The 21255-nt window shown below is 46.1% G+C and overlaps 1 protein-coding gene across 3 annotated transcripts in view; it reads right to left on the bottom strand.

Moving 5' to 3' along the window:
- LOC117354437 overlaps positions 1–11152 on the bottom strand; it is a 33834-nt gene extending 22682 nt beyond the window's left edge. The window contains exons 1-2 of one of the 3 annotated variants that reach the window (XM_033931974.1): positions 11040–11152; positions 4920–5873 (exon numbers count right to left, since the gene is read on the bottom strand). In XM_033931974.1, the coding sequence (XP_033787865.1) occupies positions 4920–5757 (838 nt within the window). In that variant the 5' untranslated portion in view covers positions 5758–5873; positions 11040–11152. Of the gene's footprint in view, positions 1–4919; positions 5874–8107; positions 8167–10906 lie in introns of those variants that run through there. The other 2 variants (XM_033931973.1, XM_033931975.1) reach the window with 2 other exon arrangements.
- Positions 11153–21255: the final 10103 nt, after the last annotated feature.

The raw sequence follows: 21255 nt of genomic DNA, 5'->3' as shown, positions 1-21255 counted from the left end.
CTCCTTGGAGCCACTTGGAGTGAGGTTAGTAAGTGGGTTCCCCTTTGATTCATGTGTTTATAATGATATTGCAAAAAATTTCTTCTAATGGGGAAACATAAAGCAAAAGTTAAAGTCCCGATTCCTGTATCTTCAGGCCCAATGGATAAGCACTGACATTTATTGAAGTTAATACTAAACAGACTAAGAGATCAGAACAAATTTCAGGAGCCTCACTTAGCTCTCCTGAAAGAATTCTTCCTCTCCCTCCTTTAAATCCTGTTCAACTGGCACCCGAAGTTGGTACTAGTGCTTCTAAGGAAGCCTCAGAGCCCCAGACTACCCAGGTAGTATCCTATGAAAAAATGCCTCAAATCATACCACTGGTTGAGGGTCTGGAAGGCTCTGAAGAAAATAAACAGGAAATGACTTTAAAAGACTTGTGGCAAATTAATATTAGGATTTCTGCCTCAGACAAGCCTAAACACATCCAAACAGCTTGTTTCTTCGGACTGCCGTCCAGACCCCCTCATGGGAGTAAACCCTCAGACCCCCACTGAAGGCCATGTGACACCATGGGGAGGGGGGGGAAATGCAGCTGGCCCTAAACCAGGAAAACCAATACAGCCTGCGCTCATATCCACTGCAGACGAGACCGGGGTGAGCTTGCTCCCAAGGGAACAGTCCCTGAGCCTCCAAACTGTTGAAGCAGGCATGCCACACAGGAATCAAGCAAAGCAGGTGCCTGTGGGCTACAGACCTCTTAACCTGAGTCTGTGTTTTCTTGCAGCCAGAGATGTCTCAGGGGAACTGAGAGCCTCTGCAGCTGGTTAAAAAAACCTGAACAATAATTAGAAAAGAAGCTTGGGCAGGACAGACAACCTCCTACAACCTCGCGTGTACAGAGAAAGACTGAAGAGATCCTGCACAGCCCAGGGTGAGGGAAGGCAGAGCAGAAGAATATGTAAATGAGGCTCTCTACACACTTCGCTGTCAAGGAGGGCTAAATCCTGTTGATCAAGACTGATGCTCCTATTCTTCGCCAGCGACGTAAATCTACACCTGGAGCAGGCAGAAAATTCCAACGTTTCTGATCTTTTCTCCTTCCTAACATCCCTGGGATTCTCTAAACCACCCCCAACCAAAACACATACTAAAGGACATCACTTAGACCTGATCTCATTCCTCCCCAATATCCCTGCCTCCCCCAGCATAAGCTTCAAAGATGAAACCTGGACTACCACCCCTTGGTCAGACCACCTCCGATGCAACTTTAACTTACGCTGGCTCAAAAAACAAATCCAAAAGCCGCCAAGAACTACCCACAAAGAAAAAACAATATGGACTAGAGGTCAACTAAACCCTGAAGAATTCTGGTCCCTTTACAACCCAACACCCATCACAGACCCAACTTCATCCCAGGTTGGAATAACTTCAGCATCCAGATTCTAAATGACTTGGCTCTACTGAAACCTTGCAAGAAAAAACACCGCTCATCTGCCAACTGGTTTGACGCCAACCTTCTAGCTCTGAAACGAGAAGTGCGCAAGCTAGAAAGAATTTGGTGCAAATCCAGCACAGACACTGACAGACACTCCTGGCAAAAAAAAGTTATTGAATACAAAAGAATGATCAAAGAGAAACGCGCCAAATACTACGTCCAATCAATCAACACCCCATCCCTGAACAGCAATAAACTCTTCAGACTAGTCAACTCCTTATTTGACCTCAATTCATATAAAAGCTCCCCCACAGATCTTCCACCCTCCCCAATAAACCTAGCCAACTACTTCGCCAATAAAATTCTTAACTTAAAAGCCTCTCTTGCCACTACAAACACCAGCCCATTAACCCATCTACCTCCCCCAAACAATGAAGGTACTACCGCCGACATGACTTGGAATCGCTTTGAAAACCCAGACTGGAACCTATTTCTAGAGCTATACTCCAAATACTCCAAATCCAACTGCCTAGATAATTGCCCACCCTCCATCACGAAAATAGCTCCTCCCCTTCAAAGTGGAACTCTTCAACTGGGTCACTCTCTGCCTATCCACCGGCTACTTCCCACTGGAACTCGGCCACATCCTCATATCCCCAACAATCAAAAACCCAAAGAACCACTCTCCACAGCCACCAACTACAGACCCATTGCCAACATACCATTCTTCCTCAAAATTATGGAAGGCCTTGTCAACCAGGACCTCATGTCACACCTCAAGAAATTCAACATCCTTCATGACTCCGAGTCTGGATTCCACACTAACTACAGCATGGAAACCGTCATAGCATCACTAACCGACTACCTCCTCCAACTATTCTCCCAGGGAAACAACACTCTGTTACTCCAGTTTGACCTCAGTAGTGCCTTTGACCTGGTAGACCATGACATTCTGCTTAGTTGCCTTGATTCTATAGGCATTTCGGGACAGGTACTAACCTGGCTCACAGGCTTCCTAAAAAACCGCACCTACCAACTACACAATGAGGGAGCCTACTCCCATACCTGGTCCAACCCCTGTGGAGTCCCACAAGGCTCCCCCCTATCACCTTCCCTATTCAATATCTACATAGCATCACTGGGACACATGTTGTCAGGCCGAAAACTGAAATCCTACATTTATGCAGATGACATTACAATTGTCATCTCCACCTCCTCATTATCACAAGAAACAGAACAGCACATCTCATCAGTACTCACCATGGTCGAACACTGGACAACTCGGTTTAAACTGAAACTAAATCCAGAAAAGACTAAACTCTTCCTTGCAAGCCCCAATCACAAATTAATGACCACCACCCTACAACTCAACGGTCTAACTTACCCTATTAATCCCACCATCAAAATCCTTGGAGTCATCCTAGACCGCTGCTTGACCTTCGAAGACCACACCAATGCCCAGGTCAAAAAATGTTTTCATACCCTCTGGAAACTCCGCACCATCAAACATTACTTCGACTTCCTCTCCTTCAGACTGCTGGTCCAATCCCTAATCTTAAGCACCCTGGATTACTGTAATATTATATATTTGGGCTCCTACAAGAAAACCATCAAACGTCTAAGACTCATTCAAAACACCGCCGTCCACCTAATCTATGGTCTCAAAAAGTAAGACCATATCAGCCCTTACTACAGAAAACTTCACTGGTTGCCACTAGAAGCGAGAATCATCTTCAAATTCGCCTGCCTCTGCTTCAAAACCCTAACTGGCTTATCCCCGATATATCTCTCTCACCACTTTGCGTTCCCAGGTACCACTCGCACACGCAATGCCTATCTGTTTACTACCCATCCCTAAAGGGATGCACCTACAAAAGATTCCTTAATAGAACTCTCTTATTCCAAGCTGGCAGATGGACAGATTGCCTGACCATCCTCATCTCATCTGCCCCATCTTACTCATACTTCAGGAAATCTCTCAAATCTTACCTCTATGATAAATTTCTCGAACCCCTCCCCTCCAAATAACCAAACCCTCCCACCTCTCCTCCCCCGATCTCTCTCGTACCGTTTCTTTCACTGTATAAATATCGCTGCTGTAGATGTACAGACTCCTGCACTGTAATTCTGCTTTGCTTTCCGCAGTATTAACACCTATGCTAAATATGTACAGTCCCTGCATTGTAATTTGCTCTCAACTGCATAGTACATTCCCTTACATTGTATCTTCGCTGTATATGTACAGTCTCTTACATTGTAAACCGCTCTGAACTGTTTGTGGTATTGTGGTATATAAAAATAAAGTTATTATTATTATTATTAAAATAGCCTTTATGCCTGCAGGTATCACCTATATATTATGATCCAGTAGGTTTTGTTGGGCTCACATGCTCCACCAGAAGTGTATTAGCTAGAGTGGATATGGGTCTGGGTTCCTTTTTCTGCAGTCCGCTGCACTACCACCAGGCTACTTCAGAGACCTGCTTGCTGTTCTAATAGGACTGCTCAGAACCCAGAAACACTGTAGCTAAGAAGGGGAAACACCCCCCCCCCAAAAAAAAAAAATTTTATTATTGAATCAGGTTGGGCAGACTGGATGGACCATTCAGGTCTTTATCTGCCGTCATCTACTATGTTATGTTACTATGTTACCAGACATCCGGGAAAACCCAAACATGTTCAGATTGTGTAAAAAAGCCCCGACGAGCTCTGGCCACATCTGGAGGGCCTCTGAGCATGCGAGGATGACGTCGCATACATCTGCGCATGCTCCGGGCCCTCCAGAAGCCGCTGCAGCTCGTCCGGAAGGAGAGAGGCGGTCTTGTGGGGGCGGGGCTTAGGGCGGAAATGGAGGCAGAACAGGGTGGGGTCATGTGACTGGGGTTTCCAGGAGAAAAATATGGTAACCCTAGTCACATAGGTAGATGTACTGTTTCATTTACATTTTTGGGTGGAGGGGGGCGGTGTCAGTGACTGGTCAGTTTGGGCACCTGTTTGGCACTTATTTGTTGTTGAAAACAGGTCTAGCCCCAAACGTCCAAATAATGCCCTGGTCATATTCTAAAATGCTTGATTCTGGATGTCTTTCTGCCATGTCATAAACTCGCCCTAGTCTCGCCCATACCATGCCTCTAACATGCCCCCTTGAGATTCATCTGTCTTTAAAACAGGTTTTGAAAATAGCGAATTGGAAGGGTTGGATGAGGAAAACACCCATCTGCACTTTTATGCCACTTTTTGAATATTTTTCTTTTTTGAAAAGAGCCCCATTAACTTGTCATAAAGCATCTCTGAATACCACAATACGGTGCATCATTATTACTTTTCAATAAGATTGTAGCAGAGAAAATCTCTCCCCAGATGGCATAGCACTGAACAGGGGTGGTATAGGGTGTTTTCACTGGTAGGATGCCTCTCTCATATTAACAAGCACACTAACTTGCCCTCCCTGATGGCCAGTATTGGAAAAATGCCAAGGCCCTCCCTCCTCTGCTCTTACTTGGGTCAAGGTAGATGCCATCTTGCTCTCCATCAAGACCAGAATGATGCCCAATTGTAGAGGCCACAAGCTTCTCCATGGGTGTGAGACGGGAATCGTTGGGAGTTAGAGTCCCGCTGCTGCCACCACTGGTGGAACGTTTGGAGGTGATCTTCCGTTTCACGTCTAGCCGGAGGTCCCGCCACTTGTGTTTCAGGTCGTCGATGCTGCGAGGGGTGTAGCCCAGTTCATTGACATGCTTCTGGATCTGATTCCAAAGCTGGCTCCTGCGCTGGTTCCTGCGGGTGGACTCTGTCCGCAAAGCCTCGGAGCCATACAGGGCGCTGAAGTGCTTCACCACATGTTGCACCAGGGTCTCTGTCTCCTCGTTTGAAAAATTGGCTTTCCTCTTCCTGCCTGTTGCCGACATGGAATCAGTAATAGGAAGCCGCAACTGACAAGTGAAAACAGAACTGGTAGGAGTGGTGGTGGGGGTTGCAGTGCTGGGGGCAGCAGTAGCAGGAGCAGCAGAGGTGGACAGAGATGAGGTGGACAGAGAGGACGTGGACAGAGAAGAAGTGGACAAAGAGGAGGTGGACTGAGAAGAGGTAGACTGAGAAGAGGTGGACCTGATACTCCGGGAGGAGAAGGGCAAATGAAGTTCTTGCACAAAAGCCCTAGCTAAGGAGTAAGACAACATCGTGGGGGTGGTGGAAGTTGAGGGGGAAGGGGTTGAGGTTTTTGAGCTGGAGGCAACGCCAGAGGCAGCGCTAGAAGCAGCACCAGCGGCATCCTGCTGCTGGCGGTGAAATGATCTAGTCTTTGTCCTCCAGTGCGAAAAGCTTCCCTCAGAAGACATGTGGACGGCTCTCTCACAGCAGTTATTGTTACATCAAAACGGAAGGGGCAAGGAGGCCGGTCTCAGGAGATCCTAAGAGCTTGTAAGTGTCATTTCCTCCTCCAACTTGAACAGACCTGAAAGAAAAGCAAAATCTGGGTGACAGGGTCCATGTAAGAAAACTGCAAGTGCTGCAGCAATCCCAACTCCAGATTAAGACTGCAAGGCCCACCCAATCTGCCCATGGCAAGGCCCTCTTCAATTTCCTGCTTTCCCCTCTTTTCCCCCCACAACCCCCATGATTAATGCCAAGCTTTCTTGAATTCTGATATTGTTTTTGTTAACATGCTATCTCATGCATCCAGCCACCTTTCTGTGAAAAAACTATTTCTTGCAATACTTGTGAGCCTACCCCCCCCCCCCACCACCACCACATCTTCTACAACTCAATCTGCAATCCTGGATATCCGCAAACCAATCTGGTTTTCAGTATTTACCTAATATTTATGAAATATATTTGCATGCAATCCTCTCATGAATATTCATTAGGGATATAGTCTAAAAACCTGATCATTTTGACCATCTCTGTTCTACAGCTTTATGAAGAGCCAAGCACGCTTGCTTTTTAATACAGAAAGCAGGTGAACCCAGGCCTCAGAGACTACAGCCCATTTGTATACACCAGTGGAAGGGTGTACAAAATGGATCTCATGCATTTCTATTGTGAAAATCTTGAAAACTCAGGGGCAGATTCTCAAAACTAAAATCTGCCTCTAACGGCTCGCAAAACCAATTCCAATTGGTTTAACATGCATGTATTTTAGTGGCAGATTATCAAAACAGCTTACCAGGGTCTTTTCCGAGTTTTCTAGTAGTCTCTGATACTGCCATGCAAATGTAGTACAATGAGGTCATTAATATTAAAATGATCACACCAAGCAATTCTCTATAATCGCCGAGTGACTCTCTAACCTTATTGTGCCACATTTGCGGCCAAAATTTGCCAACAGGTCTGAGCTGTCGTTGCCTTACTTTCTGGTCAGTGACTGGCTCAGGAACTAACAGGAAAGTAAGGTTTACATAAAATAAGGAGTGGAATTGTCCTAATGAGACTGGTGGACACAAGCTGTTATGAAAATGTCATTTTATTCATCCAATGGTTCAAATGACTTTATTCATCCAATAACTCAATGGCTCGACATGTACATGTTTCAGCCAAACTGGCCTGCCTCAGGAGTCTTCTGGGTAATCTCAGATGATATTCTGGATATGTGGATATACAAATCAGTGCTACAATATAAAGTATTATACGGCAATGCTTGGAGCCAAAAGATCTGGGCGTTCCGGAGTTGTATAATACTTTATATTGTAGCACGGATGGACATTTTCATAACAGCTTGTGTTCACCAGTCTCATTAGGACAATTCCACTCCTTATTTTATGTATTTGTGGTTTTGTTTCCCCTGTTTTATTACCAGGAAAGTAAGGTTTAACAGATCAGACTCCCCCTCCTCACACAAATTTAAAAACCAAAAAACAAAACCCCATATTGAAGATCGGCAGCAGAGATGCTCACTCTCTCCTGCCGCATCGCAATCACCTAATGGCTACTCCCTCCCACTGCCAAGTAATGCCCCCCACAACACCTCCCCAGCAGCGGGGTAGATGCCCTCTCCTTTCCGCCGCCAAGCAACACCCTGACACCTTCCCTCAGCAGGAGAAATGTTCCCTCCTGCCACCAAGCAGCACTCCCATGACACCCCCCCAAAAGCAGGAGAAATGCCCACTCCCTCTCGCCACCACCCCCTGTACTTCTGATGACCCCGCCCCCTCACCTTGTTAATGATGGCTGCCAGAGGCATGCTTAATCCCTCCACCCAACAGGCCTGCCTTTTCAAAATGGCAGGCCTTTCCCTCCCCAGTGCATCCTGGGATGCACCTGGGAGGGGCCTAAGGTTCTGATTGGTCCAGATGCCTAAGACCCCATAAGAGGGGCCTTAAACAACCTGGGCCAATCAGAGTCCTAGGCTCCTCTCTGGTGAATCAGATGCACTGGAGGGGAAGGCCTGCCATTTTGCTGTCCGGAAGGAGTAGACACACCTCCAGCCAGCTGTTAGGAAGGGGAAGGTACGAGGAGTGGCAGGGGTTGTGGAAGTGAGTGGGCATCTCTCCTACTGCCCGGGGAGAGGGGAGGGTCTTCCTCCTGCCAATCTTCGATTTGGTGTTTTATTTGTTTTATGCATTTATTATGCACATGTGCCCTTGAGGCAATTTTGGGTAGAGTCAGTGTCAGGAAAATAAAACAACAACAACCTTACATTATATGGTATGGCAAATTTATCATTTTATAAGAACATAAGAATAGCCTTACTGGGTCAGACCAATGGTCCATCTAGCCCAGTATCCCGTCTTCACGAAGGCCAATCCAAGTCGCAAGTACCAGGCAAAAACCCAAATAGTAGCAGCATTCCCAGCAATCCAGGGCAATCAGTGGCTTCCCCCAACAGCATACTATGTACTTTTCCTCCAGGAACTTGTGCAAACCTTTTTTTTAAAACCAGCTCCATTAACTACTTTTACCACATCCTCTGGCAACACATTCCAGAACTTAACTATTCTGAGTGAAAAAATGATTTCCCCCTATTGGTTTTAAAAGTATTACTCTATAACTTTGACTGACCACTAGTCTTTGTAAATCTTGATGATGCAGAAAAAAAAAAGAAAAAAAAACCCCAATCCACTTGTACCCTCAGGATTTTTTAGACCTCAATCTCTCTCCCTCAGCGTATTGTGCACGATGACACCCAGTTCTATTTCTTGAGCATTGACCCCCCCAAGGTAGGCACTAGCATTAGATAACTATGATTTAGATTATTCTTCTCAATGTGCATCACTTTGCATTTGTCTATTTGGACGCCCAGTCTTCCAATTTCCTAAAGTCTTCCTGCAGTTTTTCACAGTCCACATGCATTTTAACCACCTTTAACAGTTTAGCGTCATCTGCAAATTTAATGACCTCACTCGTAGTTTCAGTTCATTTTTAAATAAGTTAAATAGCTCTGTTCCCAGTACAGATCCCTGTGGCACACCACTATTTACTCTCCTCTTTTTATCCTGATCTAAAATACTGGCAAACATAACATTAACCAGTATCTGAGATCCAGAACAAAAAATGTAAAGGCTAATATCTGAATTTGGACAGTAAAAAAATTGAAGGTTTGGCTTACTGACTTCACAGCCTTGCAATAAGCACTGGTTGCCCACCCCTACTTTAGCACAGTTGTATGGTCAATAACTAAATACAGTGGGATAATCAACAACTATTAGTCCTAAAATTCCACGATAAATCAACTTCAATTTACTTTGGGACCAGTCAGGACTTTAGTGTACTATGGGTTCCTTTTACAGAGCTATCCTAGCGATTCCCTGCGCAGCAAGTGCACTAAAGTCCATAGGAATTGAATGGTCTTTGGTGCATTTGGCTCAAGAGAATTGCTATTGTGGCTTGTACACCTATCATATGTGTGGGTTTCTATTCTAAAGATATTAATGAATTATACATTTATGGGTTTATTTTCTAACTAATCAAGAATTCTTTGAGGATATTACAACAACAACAAAAAAATCAGTGTTTTCACAGCACAAGTTCTAATGGCTATTTTGGCTGAATCAAAATGTTTGTAAAGTTAAGAAGCCAGCAAAGAAAAGGCTACAAGAGTATGTTGAATCCAAGGCAGGCAAAGGATGGGGTAAGAGTATTAGGGATGTGGTGGGGTTTTTTGTTTGTTTGTGGGGTTTTCTAATATATCAGGGGTGTGTTAGAGACATCAACTAAAACCTAAAGTCGGAAGCTTAGGGGTCCTTTTATCAAGCCGTGCTAGCGGGGTTAGCGCGTCGGACATTTCATCACGTGCTAACTCCCGCGGCAAGCAAAAAAACTAACACCTGGTCAATGGAGGCGTAAGCACGGCAGGCGGTTTAATGCGCGGTATTCCGCGTGCTAAACCCCTACCGCGCCTTGATAAAAGGATCCCTTAATGTCACTAACTTCAATTAAATAAATTTCTAAGACCTTATTTGGTTGTCTGCCCCTCCCCCAGTGAGGCACTATAGCATACCACTAGGGGCAGCTTACATTTGTGCATTTTTTTTTTTATTGCATTTATTCATGTAAAATTTAGCTCAAGCTTTTTTCAGTAGTAGCTCAAGGTTAAGAATAGACTGACTCCTAGCAGTGTGTGGGAGGCAGAAGAAGGGGGTCATCACTTTTGTGTTGAGATGGGTGCAGAGGGTCGGGGGGGGGTTATGTCGAGAGAGGGGTAGAGGGAATCTCAAGCTGTCTTCTGGGATAGATCAATTCTTGACTGGGGAGGGGCGCTTAAAAGAATCCAGTACATACAGCTATGGGAAAACCAAACCCGCTCCCTACGTTACAGGATGCCTGGGAATAATCGAACTACCGCTAGGGTGGGAAAAGGGGGCACGTTGCTTGGAAAACATTAAAACAGGAGGTACTGGCGCGGGGGAAGATGAGCCCCAGGCCTCCGTCCTCCCCTTGGCGGGATGGTGAGAGCGTGTGTAGGGCGCCACTCCCGCTCATCTTTTTTTTTTTTTTTAATGAATACCACAAGAAATGGCTTCACTGTTTTGCTACAATGTTTCCGCGCGCCCGGCTCACGAGCTGCCAAGGGTATAGGCGGCTCCCGCCACAGAGCTTGCTTGGCGCGAGAAGCTTTCGGGACGATGGGGGAGGAGAGGAGCCCGGGTCCCACGTGCAGCCAGGGCAAGCTCTCGCGCCGGCCCTACAAACATCCACCGACGTGCCTGCTGCACAAGCTTTTTTTTTTTCCCCGGTTCGGACGGTGCGAGACAGTTTCAGGGTGCTTTCTGTCCTCCCTGCCCACCTCCCCTTTTGCGACGCCTTAAAATGCATAAAAGACAACAATTTTCCATCCGAAAACACAAAGCTAGGTCCGGTAATATCGCATCTCCCCACTACGCATAAACGAACCCCCCCCCCACCCTTCCTCGCACCACCCCCTCTTTTCAGTAAAGATCAGTCGATATCTCCCGTGCAGGCTCCCCCGATTCAGGCCCTGTCCCCTCCCTCCGCACCATTCGCCTGCATTTCCTGTCCATATGCAGCGGCACCTTGCAGAAAATGTCCTACCCTAGACGGGAACATGTCTTCTCTCTCTCTCTCTTTTTCGCCTCCTTTCCTCCCTTCCCAAGCCGGCAAAGAGTTCAAAGAAGAAAGGGGAAAATAGAGTTAAAAACAAAGAGGCGACCGGTCCCGGCTTTACTTTAGCTCCCGGAGCAGCTTGGATGGCAGCACGCTGCGTTTCTCGCTAGTCGGCTAATGGCTCCCACCTCCGGGGAGGAACAGGGCCTCATTTCCTCTTCCCGGCTGCCCTGGCCGGCAAAAGGCGCGCGGATGCACGAGCGCCCTCTGTGGAGCCTCCGGGCGCCCGGGAAGGAACCTGAAAATCCGCTACCTCTGAATAAATGATATTAGGATGTGCCTGCTGGGTGATTTCCATTGTGGAACACCAAGTAATAAGCTTTCTTTTTTTTTTTTTTTTTTGTTCAATAAATTTTTATTCAGTATTTTAAAAAATACAAGGAGCAATTCAAATACATAAGAGTAGTATAACATTTTGCATTAATATACAGTTACTTATAAAGGACCATATTATTAAGAAAAGCTCAAAGTATTGGATTTGTTTGTGGAGATGTATGACAAAAGAAAATGAAATGGGATAAAGTAAAAATTGAAAGAGAGAGGAAGAGAAGAAAAAAATATATATATATTAAAGAGAGAAGAAGACAGGAGTATAGAGTGTACATATGAATCTAAGAATGACCAGGGTGATTTTTTGTTTTTCAGATTTATGGATTTACGGAGTGAAATTTTATTTTCATATGCATATGATTCAAATCTGTAGTACATACATAGAGAGTTCCACCAAAACGTATAATCTAATAACGAAGATGATTTCCAATTTTTCAGAATATGCATGAGAGCAGTCACAAACATGGTATCAATGAGTTTAGGAGGACAGTTTGATTGCGCGAAACAGGGGTGTTGAGATCGAAGGATTATAATGTCCATAGAAATCTCTTCTGAGCAGTTGGTGATAGATTGTATGGTGTTCCAGATTTTGGACCAAAAAGAACAGACCAAAGTACAATGGAAGAACATATGATCAAGAGTTCCTTCCTCTTTCAAACAGTTCCAGCAGATAGAATCTTGTTTTAATTTGGCTTTCCACATACGTTGCATTCAATGGATTTTGTTCTTCTCAATATTTATGGCCCGGTTAAAGATCACCGGTTAAAGATTTTTTTAGAGACATTCAACTAGCGCTAATTGAATTTAGTTCTTGTTCTTTGATATTGGGTGGGGATTTTAACCAAATCCAAGACTTGTATATTGATAGATCTTCTTCTTGTAAACCATCCAAGACCAAGTCTTTCACAGCTCTACAGGCCCTAAAAGATGCTTTCTACCTTGTAGATCCTTGGCGACTACTTTACCAAGTAATAAGCTGCCCACGCCTTTGAGTTTACTGGATACGGACAGTCCCCGGGTTAAGAACGAGTTACGGTTTTTAAAGCTGTTCTTAAGTCGGATTTGTATGTAACTCAGAACTTGTACTGAAGGAGTCTGGGACTGGTTTTCCAAGTACTGAAGGAGTCTGGGACTGGTTTCTTAAGTGTTGAACTAAGTTTTCTCTTTAATAAAATGCTGAATTATGTTTAGCTGCAGACCTAACTTATCTCATGTTCTAGCCTGCCTATACTGGGTGTTAGCTTGGACATTCTAACTTCTTATGGCTATCTCAGCATAAACGACATGCAACAGAAAGACTGCAGGGCCTAGATATGTGACTTGCTAGTGACCTGCTAGTGTGAGCTGAGGACCAATGATTGTTAAGAAAAGTAACACATGAAAAGATTTTTCTACAATTCAGTTGTATAGCCAGAAGAATGTATAAATATCTCTGTAACGTCCTGTTTTCAGCACTTCTGAAGCCAGCTTGGAGCTCGGGAGTCGCATACGTATGCTAATAAACTATCTGTGCCTTCTTCAAGTCTCTAGGTTTTTTGGCTGCCCAAAGTGACCTTTCAGTACATTTTAGGATTCTTGCTGCTTACCTCTGCTCCCAGCTGACAAAAGGGCCAATTGTCCCTGCCAGTGTTCCCTCAAAGATGCAGCCTCCACAACCACACACCGTTTTAATGTGACCGTGCATCATTCCTGAATCTGTTGCAGGGAGAAGCGTAGGAGTCTATGCCTCTGGAAATACTGCTCAGTGAAATCAAATGAAGCCGCAACAGCGTTCTTAAGTGCGAGTTGTACTTAAGTCGAGAGTCTGTAACTCGGGGACTGCCTGTACCAGGGACATTCTATAATTTATCTACATGAGTATGAAAGAAGGTATCAAGCATATTGAAACAAGTCAGTGCATGTTGTTGACATGTCTCAAGGTTTTTCAGTGCGAGTCTAACATTCCAAGAAACAGGATGTTAAGAGAGTCCTCTTGCGAATCAAGTAAGAAACTGCTAGATTTGGAGCACATTCAGTGATAAAATTTCTCACAAAAGAAGGGAAAAAGGCAAAGGACATCCATGACTGCAATTTATGGTGAATCTATCCCATCATCCTACAAAGTAAAATTTTGAAGCAAGCAGTTTAAGTGGGGTAGAGCAGTGTTCTTTAACCTTTTTACACCCGTGGACCGGCAGAAATAAAATAATTATTTTGTGGACCGGTAAAGTACTAAAAATGAAATTTAAAAAACCCAAAACATTTCCACCCCCGACTCCGCGAGCTCGGTCCCCGCAAACCATTTGATCCCATCTACACAAGCCGCACTTATGATTTTATATTGAATGTATTTTATTAAAGTATAAAAAGAAACAATATTCTGTACAATTGTGATTTTATAAATACAAATATACAGAGCAAGGACCAACAAAACCCCTGTCTCCCCTCCCCTTCACATATATCCCCTTTACTATCAAGAAAACTGAACAAGCCAAGTTATTACAGAATGCTACATAGAAATATCATGCTAACAGAATACTGCAGTAACACATGACAGGAATAGTGTTAGGGGAGTGATCCCTGGTCCAAGAGATCCCTAAGTCAGCTGAAAGCTAAAGAAGCACTGCCTGGGCTTAGCAGTCCCCAGTTATGTCTCTAGCAGGATACATATTTCAAATCTGATATATTATAATGACAAAATAGAAATAAAATTATTTTTTTCTACCTTTTGTTGCCTCTGGTTTCTGCTTTCATCTTTTCACTCTTTTCTTTCCAGCGTCTGCCCTGTCTCTTCAATCCAGCACCTGCCCTTTCCATCCACTGTCTGCCCTCACCCCCTTCCATATGTATCTGACTTCTTTCTATGCCCCTCTCCCCTTTCCATCTAGCCTGTGCCTCCTCTCTCCTTTTTACATGATTCATTCCAGCTTCACTACTTTCTTCATTTTTATCTCCTAAACCAGATCTAGTATCTTTATCCCTCTCTCATTTCTATGCTGATCCCCTTTCCAGCATCAATCTCTCTCTACTTTCTCATTCCTCTCTCTCCCCTTTCCCTCATCTGATCTCTCCATTCCACCCTGACCCCCTTCCCCTCCTGTAATCTCCCTGCCAGCTGTTTCCTTCCTTTTGTCCTCCCTTCCCTTCTCCCCCTATCCAACAGTAACTCTCTTCCCATCCCTTTCCCTCTTCCCCTCCCAGCAGCATCTCTCCTTCTACCTCCCTCCAGGTCCAGTAGCAGCTCTCCCTTTATCCAGCAGCTTCCCAGCCTCCAACAGTGGCTTCCTCCCCTTCCAGCAGCTCTCAGTACTTGCCTGCAGCAGCGATTTAATTAGGCAGCCTTGGGTCCGTTGCCGCCTCTGAGGAAAGAGGAAGTTGCCGGTGAATCACTGCCCTGACAAGTACGAGAGCTGCTGGGAGGGGAGTCAGCCACTGTCGAAGGCTCCCCAGGATCTTGCTCCCGTACACGCTGACCATCTCCCTTACACCTGCACTGTACCTGCAGCTCTCTCGCTTCCACCTGCACCTTCCCCGCGGCCCTCTTCAGCAACTCGGCAGGGGCGGCGATCAAGACGTCGGGACCTTCCCTCTCTGAGTCCCGCCTATTTTGTTTCAACTTCCTGTTTCTGAACATGCGAAACTCACAGAGGGAAGGCCCTGACATCAGCAGCCTGTCATGATCGCTCAAGGCTGGAAGGAAAAGCAGTCTTCCAACACTACCGCAGTCGGTAGGAAATGTAGCTGCTGACTCGATCTCGCCGGCCCTGTGCGGACCAGCAGAAATTTTCTGCGGACTGACACCAGCCTGCAGACCGGCAGTTGAAGAACAATAGGGTAGAGAGTCCATTGAAGATTACCCTCACACTGGACAGTCTGTGGAAAGCAAGCAACTTCCACACACGCACATGTGCAAGTAAGTCAAGGATTTAATTTTTTCAGACAGACGAATTAAGGCTTCCCAAATAGCTGAAGATGTAGGCATCTCGGCAGGTACAGTTCATGAAAAGTTTGGCATATCCAAGGTTAGTGCAAGAAGGGTTTCAAGAATGCTGATGCCATGTCAGAAGGCCATGTGGCTCCAGTGCTGTAAGAAGAACTTGGAGATGCACCATGAAGATTAAATTAATTTTTTTCATAATTTGGCGACTGGAGATGAGACGTTGGTCTATTACAGAGATTCTGAGTCCAAAATGGAGTCAATGCAGTGGAAGCACAAATTTGCAAATTCATGGCAACTGTCTTATGGGTTGATGAAGGACTTTTTACTTCTGGAGTTCATGCCACACAAGACAACCATAACCAGGGAGAGTTACTCCAACACAATGATCGCTTTGCGGGAGTCAAGCACTAAAGATGAAAACTCAGCAGTGCTGCTTCTTCACGACAATCCGCCAGTGCACATGTCACAGTAATCACAGGATGCCATGCAAGAATGTGGGTTTCTGCAGTTGAACCATCCACCCTACAGTCCTGACTTGGCTCCCTTGGATTATTTCCTGTTCTGAGTTTTGAAGAAATCTCTCCATGTACAGTGGTTTTCAAGTGATGAAGACGTCAAGAAAGCTGTGACATTCTGGTTTGAAGGTTAAGCAGAATAATTCTTTTCAAAAGGGTTAAAGTCATTGCAGGAAAAGTTGATGAAGTTGTAGGGCCATATTGGCACACTGATCTGAGCCTTGTAAAAAAATTGCCAAGTAGCCATTCTAAAAGGGAAAATGTTAGCACCTTGTAACAGAATGCTGAGGCATTCCCCCTCCCCTCTCTTGTCACAAGACTCTTGTCACATATTAACCTGACACAAGTTTACCCTTATCTTATTTAAGTATTCCTTATATGGGCAGCAAACAGACTTTGCCTACGTGCAAAAGCAGGCCTCTATCACGCGCTGAGTTTAAGGAGCATGCATTATAACCTTTGGAATGTCACATGCTATAATAAGCTTTTAGACATATTAGAAGTGTACAAAAGGGAATCACTTTATTGTAACAGTTATGATGTATTCATATGTCACGTGAGATAGTAGCTTTGAGAATCACATTAGATATGTACACAAGTGAGTTACCTTTTTATAATCCGCACTGTAAATGCATGATGAAACTGTAACCTTGCAAAGCATTAGCTAAGTAATTAAGGGAGTTAAGATACTCAATGAAAGGGTGAGAGACCATCCATTAGGGTCGCCTCTTCCCGATCTGAATCCTATGTGAAGCCTCATTCCTAGTTTCCTACATGAAGTGTATGGAGCTATCAGGGGACTATATTATGTTTAGATCAGTGTATCGCAAACTGTGTGCCTCCTGAGATTCCAAGTGTGCTGCAGCTCACAGAGGAGGAAGAGAAGTGCTGGCCAGCTGACTTGCCTCTCACCGCGTATCTCCCTGGACTCCTGCCTTCCGCGTCTTCTCCGCACCCCTGGAACAGCAGCGGCAGCTCAGTGTGCTTTTAACTTGGCCACAGAGCTGCCGCGAGGATTACCAATTTAGACGCAGTTTTCATCAACAGCCCCAGGGCCTTTACTAGGTTGGCCCATTACAATGATGCGACTTCCTCCCCCCCTACCGTGTCAATGAAAATTGGCAGGAGGAATGCCCACTTCCCTCCTGCTATGCCGACTCCCCACCACGCGAGAGAAAAATGTTAAGAGGCCTCCCCTGAACCATCTCCTACATTCCCCCTTCCCCTTCCAAAAAAGGCAGGAGTGATGCCCACTCCCTCCTGCCAGTAGATGCTCCCCCGAACTCCTCCCCCCCCCCCGCCCACTACCTTTTCAGAAATTGGAAGCAGGAGGAGTCTTCCCTGTGCATCATCTGTCATTTTGGATAGGCAGGCCTTGAAGCTGGAGGGACTGACTTTAGTGTATCTGGGTCCTAGTAACTTGATCCCCATGGACCTTCTAGTCATCAGCATGCATCCCCCCAAAGGTTACTCTTAGAACAGTGTATCGCAAACTGTGTGCCTCCTGAGATTTCAAGTGTGCCACAGAATACTGGGGAGGAATAGAGGCATCGGTGCCAGCTGACTTGCACATTCTGTAGGGCCAGAGGTTCTCAACACACAATACGAAGCCGGCACTGCATGTCTAGCAACTTCCTGCTGCCGTCGCATATCTCCTGGGTCTCTTATCTTCCTCGTCTTCTCTCCCCACCGTCAGACTACAGCGGCAGCTCAGTGTGCTTTTAACTTTGCCACACAGCTGTCGCTAGCATTAGTTAAGCCGTGATATCATCAGGCAGCCTTGGGGCCTTTGCTAGGCTGACCCGCTTCGATGATTTCACCTTCCTCTTTCATCAGAGGCGGATCGGCCTAGCAAATGCCCCAAGGTTGTTGATGAAAACCGTGTCTAAATTAATCCTCGCGGCAGCTCTATGGCGAAGTTAAAAGCACACAGTGAGCTGGCGCTAGAGAGAGGAGAGGGTGCTGCTGGACAGGGAAGGAGGTAAAGAAAGGGGTACTGTTGGACAGGGGGAAGGGGGAGGATGGAAGGGAGAAGGGGTACTGCTGGACATGGGAAGAGGTGCTGCTAGACAGGGGGCAGGGAAAGTGAAGGGAGAAGAGGTGCTGCTGGACCTGGCAGAAGAGGAGGGGAAGGAAAGATGCTACACACCGGAGGGGAGGGTGAGATGGTGGATGGGGAGAGAACATATTAGCTGTGAGTGGGATTGGGAGGAGGGAAGGAAGGAAGGAAAATTGTTGCAAGATGAGTGAGAATGATGAGAGGAGAAATGGACATGGGGTGGAGGAGAGGGAGAAATGATGCTTGGGGAGAGAGCAAGTTGGATTGAGGGTGGGAAGGAGAGATGTCACTCGAGGGAAGAGTCAAGGAGAGAGAGAGAGAAAGCGTGCAGGAGACAGAAAGTGTTGGACTCATGGAGAGGGCAAGATGGATGTGGAGGACGGAAAGGCGGCAGTGGCGTACCGCGGGGGAGGGGAGGCGTGGTCTGCCCCAGATGCACGCTCCAAGGGGGTGCACAGCTGGACGGGTCCGGAAGCTCGTTGCTGAAAACGGCACCTCAGCGCAGCTGCCGTATTTATTCCAGAGCATAAATACGGCAGCCGCACTGAAGTGCACGAAGGTCCCGCGATGATGACTACTGCTGCCGCTGCTTCGGAAGAGATATGTGAGGGAGGTGGAGGGGGGTGGACCGGCAGCCGCAGTCATCACGGGACCTTGCTGCAACTCCCTCCGTCTGCAGAGCAGGACTGGCTCCTCCTTCGCCTAAAAACCCTTGTGTTGGATGTTTTGGGCTTATGCGTTTTTTTGGTTCATTATGGGGCATAAGTGTAGACGTCGTGGGGGTGTACTTGTAGACGTAGTGGTTGGCTGGGCGTTTAAACAGCTGAAGGTAGAGGCAGGCCATAATCAAAACAAGGATGTTTTGGTTATGGACACTTTCCCTGCTTCTGCTTTCAACGTTTAAGGCCTTAGGCCAAAAAGGGACTTAGACGGTATTTTTGATTATGCCCCTCCACCTGTTTTTACCATAACTTCTGGCCACTTCATTTTTAAGCTTAGATCTTTCCTTCCAAACAGAGACCTTGCTAGATGTCAAATACAGAAAGAACAAGGTAACTTCACAAGGACTTAGCTGTGCAGGAAATGTGAATATCCTCATACACCCACCATATAGTGCAAAAATGTGCAAAGGTCTGGTTTTTTCTTTCGATCACTACATAGCCTAATGCCACACAAGCAGCGCTGTTACAAACATATTCTAAAGGTCAATGCTAAGGTTAACAAAGTTTCCTTCCTTGGACCGCAAGGAGATACTGACAAACCACTGGAAGAGATCCCAAAACAACTACCCAGGCACAACACCCGAAGACCCACTCAGTATGTGAACCAGTTGAGTGGAGTGGACTAACTGGGGGGTGAAATGGGCCCGGAGTTTGCTCAGCAGAATTTCCCAGACCACCTCTTCCTCTCAACACATTGACACGCTGCCACCACCACCACCATTAGGAACACCTCACCGGGTAGGCCAGCAATGCTTATAAACTTTATAAAACACATTATTATATTTTCTTATAAAGCACATATTTTAACTGAACTCTCTGACATCCTCAGCCTTGCCATTCACAAAAATAGAAGGAAGAAAAGTTCCCGTTTCCTGCTGTCTCATGTCCACGGCCTATACAATATTTTTCTTCTGCAGAGTGCAGACCCTTCAAAAATCTGACCAAATCCTCATTTCACTTGCATTATAAAGTACTGAGGATGCCATCTCTCCCCAGTCCCAGGTCCTACAGTCTAAGACAGTAATGCAAACTAGTGCTGCCCAATTCAGGAAAAAAAATTCGATTTGATTCAGCCTATTGAATTGGTTTTTCGATTCGATTTTCCTGCCCAATTGGGTGTTTTTTTCAAACATCCTGGTGGGTTTATTTTATAGCTTTTTCACCCCCCTTTGGCTTCTCCTAACCACACTGGCGCTGTGGTGTAAATAAAATAAAGAAACAAAAAGGACTTTTCCTCTCTCTGTTAAATCCTAGCTCACGTTTGCGGTCTAACACCAGCTCTGGCAGAATACACATTTCAAATCTGACATATTGTAATCACAAAACAGAAAATAAAATTAGTTTTTCTACCTTTTGTTGTCTGGTTATTTTTCCAATCTTGTTGGTCCAAGGCTCTGTTTGTCTTCTGATAACTGCTTGCCAGGTGCTCCTTCTTCCTTCTTTCTGCATGCTAACCATCCATCTGCCATCTCTGTCCTCCTCGTTTCTCTTCCCTCCCCAGGAGGTCTGGCATCTTTCCTTTTTTCATCTCCCTCCACAGATCCATCTTTTCTTAACTACCCTTTCATCCAGCTTCTCTCCCTCCTTCCCCACCACCCCAGGGTCCACCATCTCTCCCTTTCTTTTCCCAACTACCCTTCTATCCAATATCTCTATCCCCCCCTCCACACCATCCCTTTCCACTTCTCTCCCTTTCTGTTCCTTCACTCCCTAAAAACCATGGTCCATCATCTCTCTCTCTCTCCTCTATTTTCAGACCCATTATTTCTTCCCACCCAAAGTCCGGCATATTCACATCTCTTTGAACCCCCCCTTCCCTCTGTGTACTTCTACACCAGGGCCTCCCTCCCCTGAAGGCCTGTCCCCCCCTTAAAGGTCTGCATCCCATACCTGAAGGCCTGTCCCCCCCCTTGAAGGCCTGCCTGCCTGTCCCCCCTCTTGAAGGCCTATCCCCACCCCTTGAAGGCCTGCCTGCCCGCCCCACCCCGAAGGATCGCTCGCCCCCCCATCCCTGAAGGACCACTCATCCCCTTGGCCTCCCCGCATCACCTACGGTAGAAAAGCAGCCCGCAGCAAGATCGCAATGCCAGCGATCCTTGCGCTGCTTCGGCGCTGCTTCCTCCACTGCGATCCCGCCCCTCCTCTGACATCAGAGGAGGGGCGGGACCGCGGCAGAGGAAGCAGCGCTGAAGCAGCATAGGGATTGTTGGCATCGCGATCCCGCTGCAGGCTGCTTCTCCACCGCAAACGGTGCAGAGGGGCGGGGGGAGAATCCGGACGTCGGGGGGGGGGACCGGATGCCAACGGCTTCATGGCCGGGAGCACTCCCTCAGGGTTTGCACCCGGGGTGGACTGCCCCCCTTGGTAAGCCACTGGAAAGAGGGTAGACAGTGGATGAAAGGAAGAGAGTGACAAGAAGATGAGGAAAGCAGAAACCAGAGAAGACAAGGTAGAAAAATTTCTATTTTTTTTTTTTTTTTTTTTGCTTTAGGGGAGTTGCATTGCTGTTTCTGTGGTGTTGCACTGTATGCAGAGTCCAGCTTCTTGGTGCTTCAGTTTAATCTTTGTCTACATATTTTTATTCTATCTCCCCATTTACAAAACTGTAGAGTGTTTTTTAGCGTTTGCATCTGAGCTGTTACCACCATGGCTAAAAACCACACTACAGTTTTGTAAAAGGGGGAGAGGTTAGTTTGTGATTACATACTAGGTGAAGGTGTTTTCTGTGTTCT

Source organism: Geotrypetes seraphini, chromosome 2, assembly GCF_902459505.1.
Source record: "Geotrypetes seraphini chromosome 2, aGeoSer1.1, whole genome shotgun sequence".
Lineage (NCBI taxonomy): Eukaryota > Metazoa > Chordata > Amphibia > Gymnophiona > Dermophiidae > Geotrypetes > Geotrypetes seraphini.
This window is presented reverse-complemented; position numbering and strand designations above follow the sequence as displayed.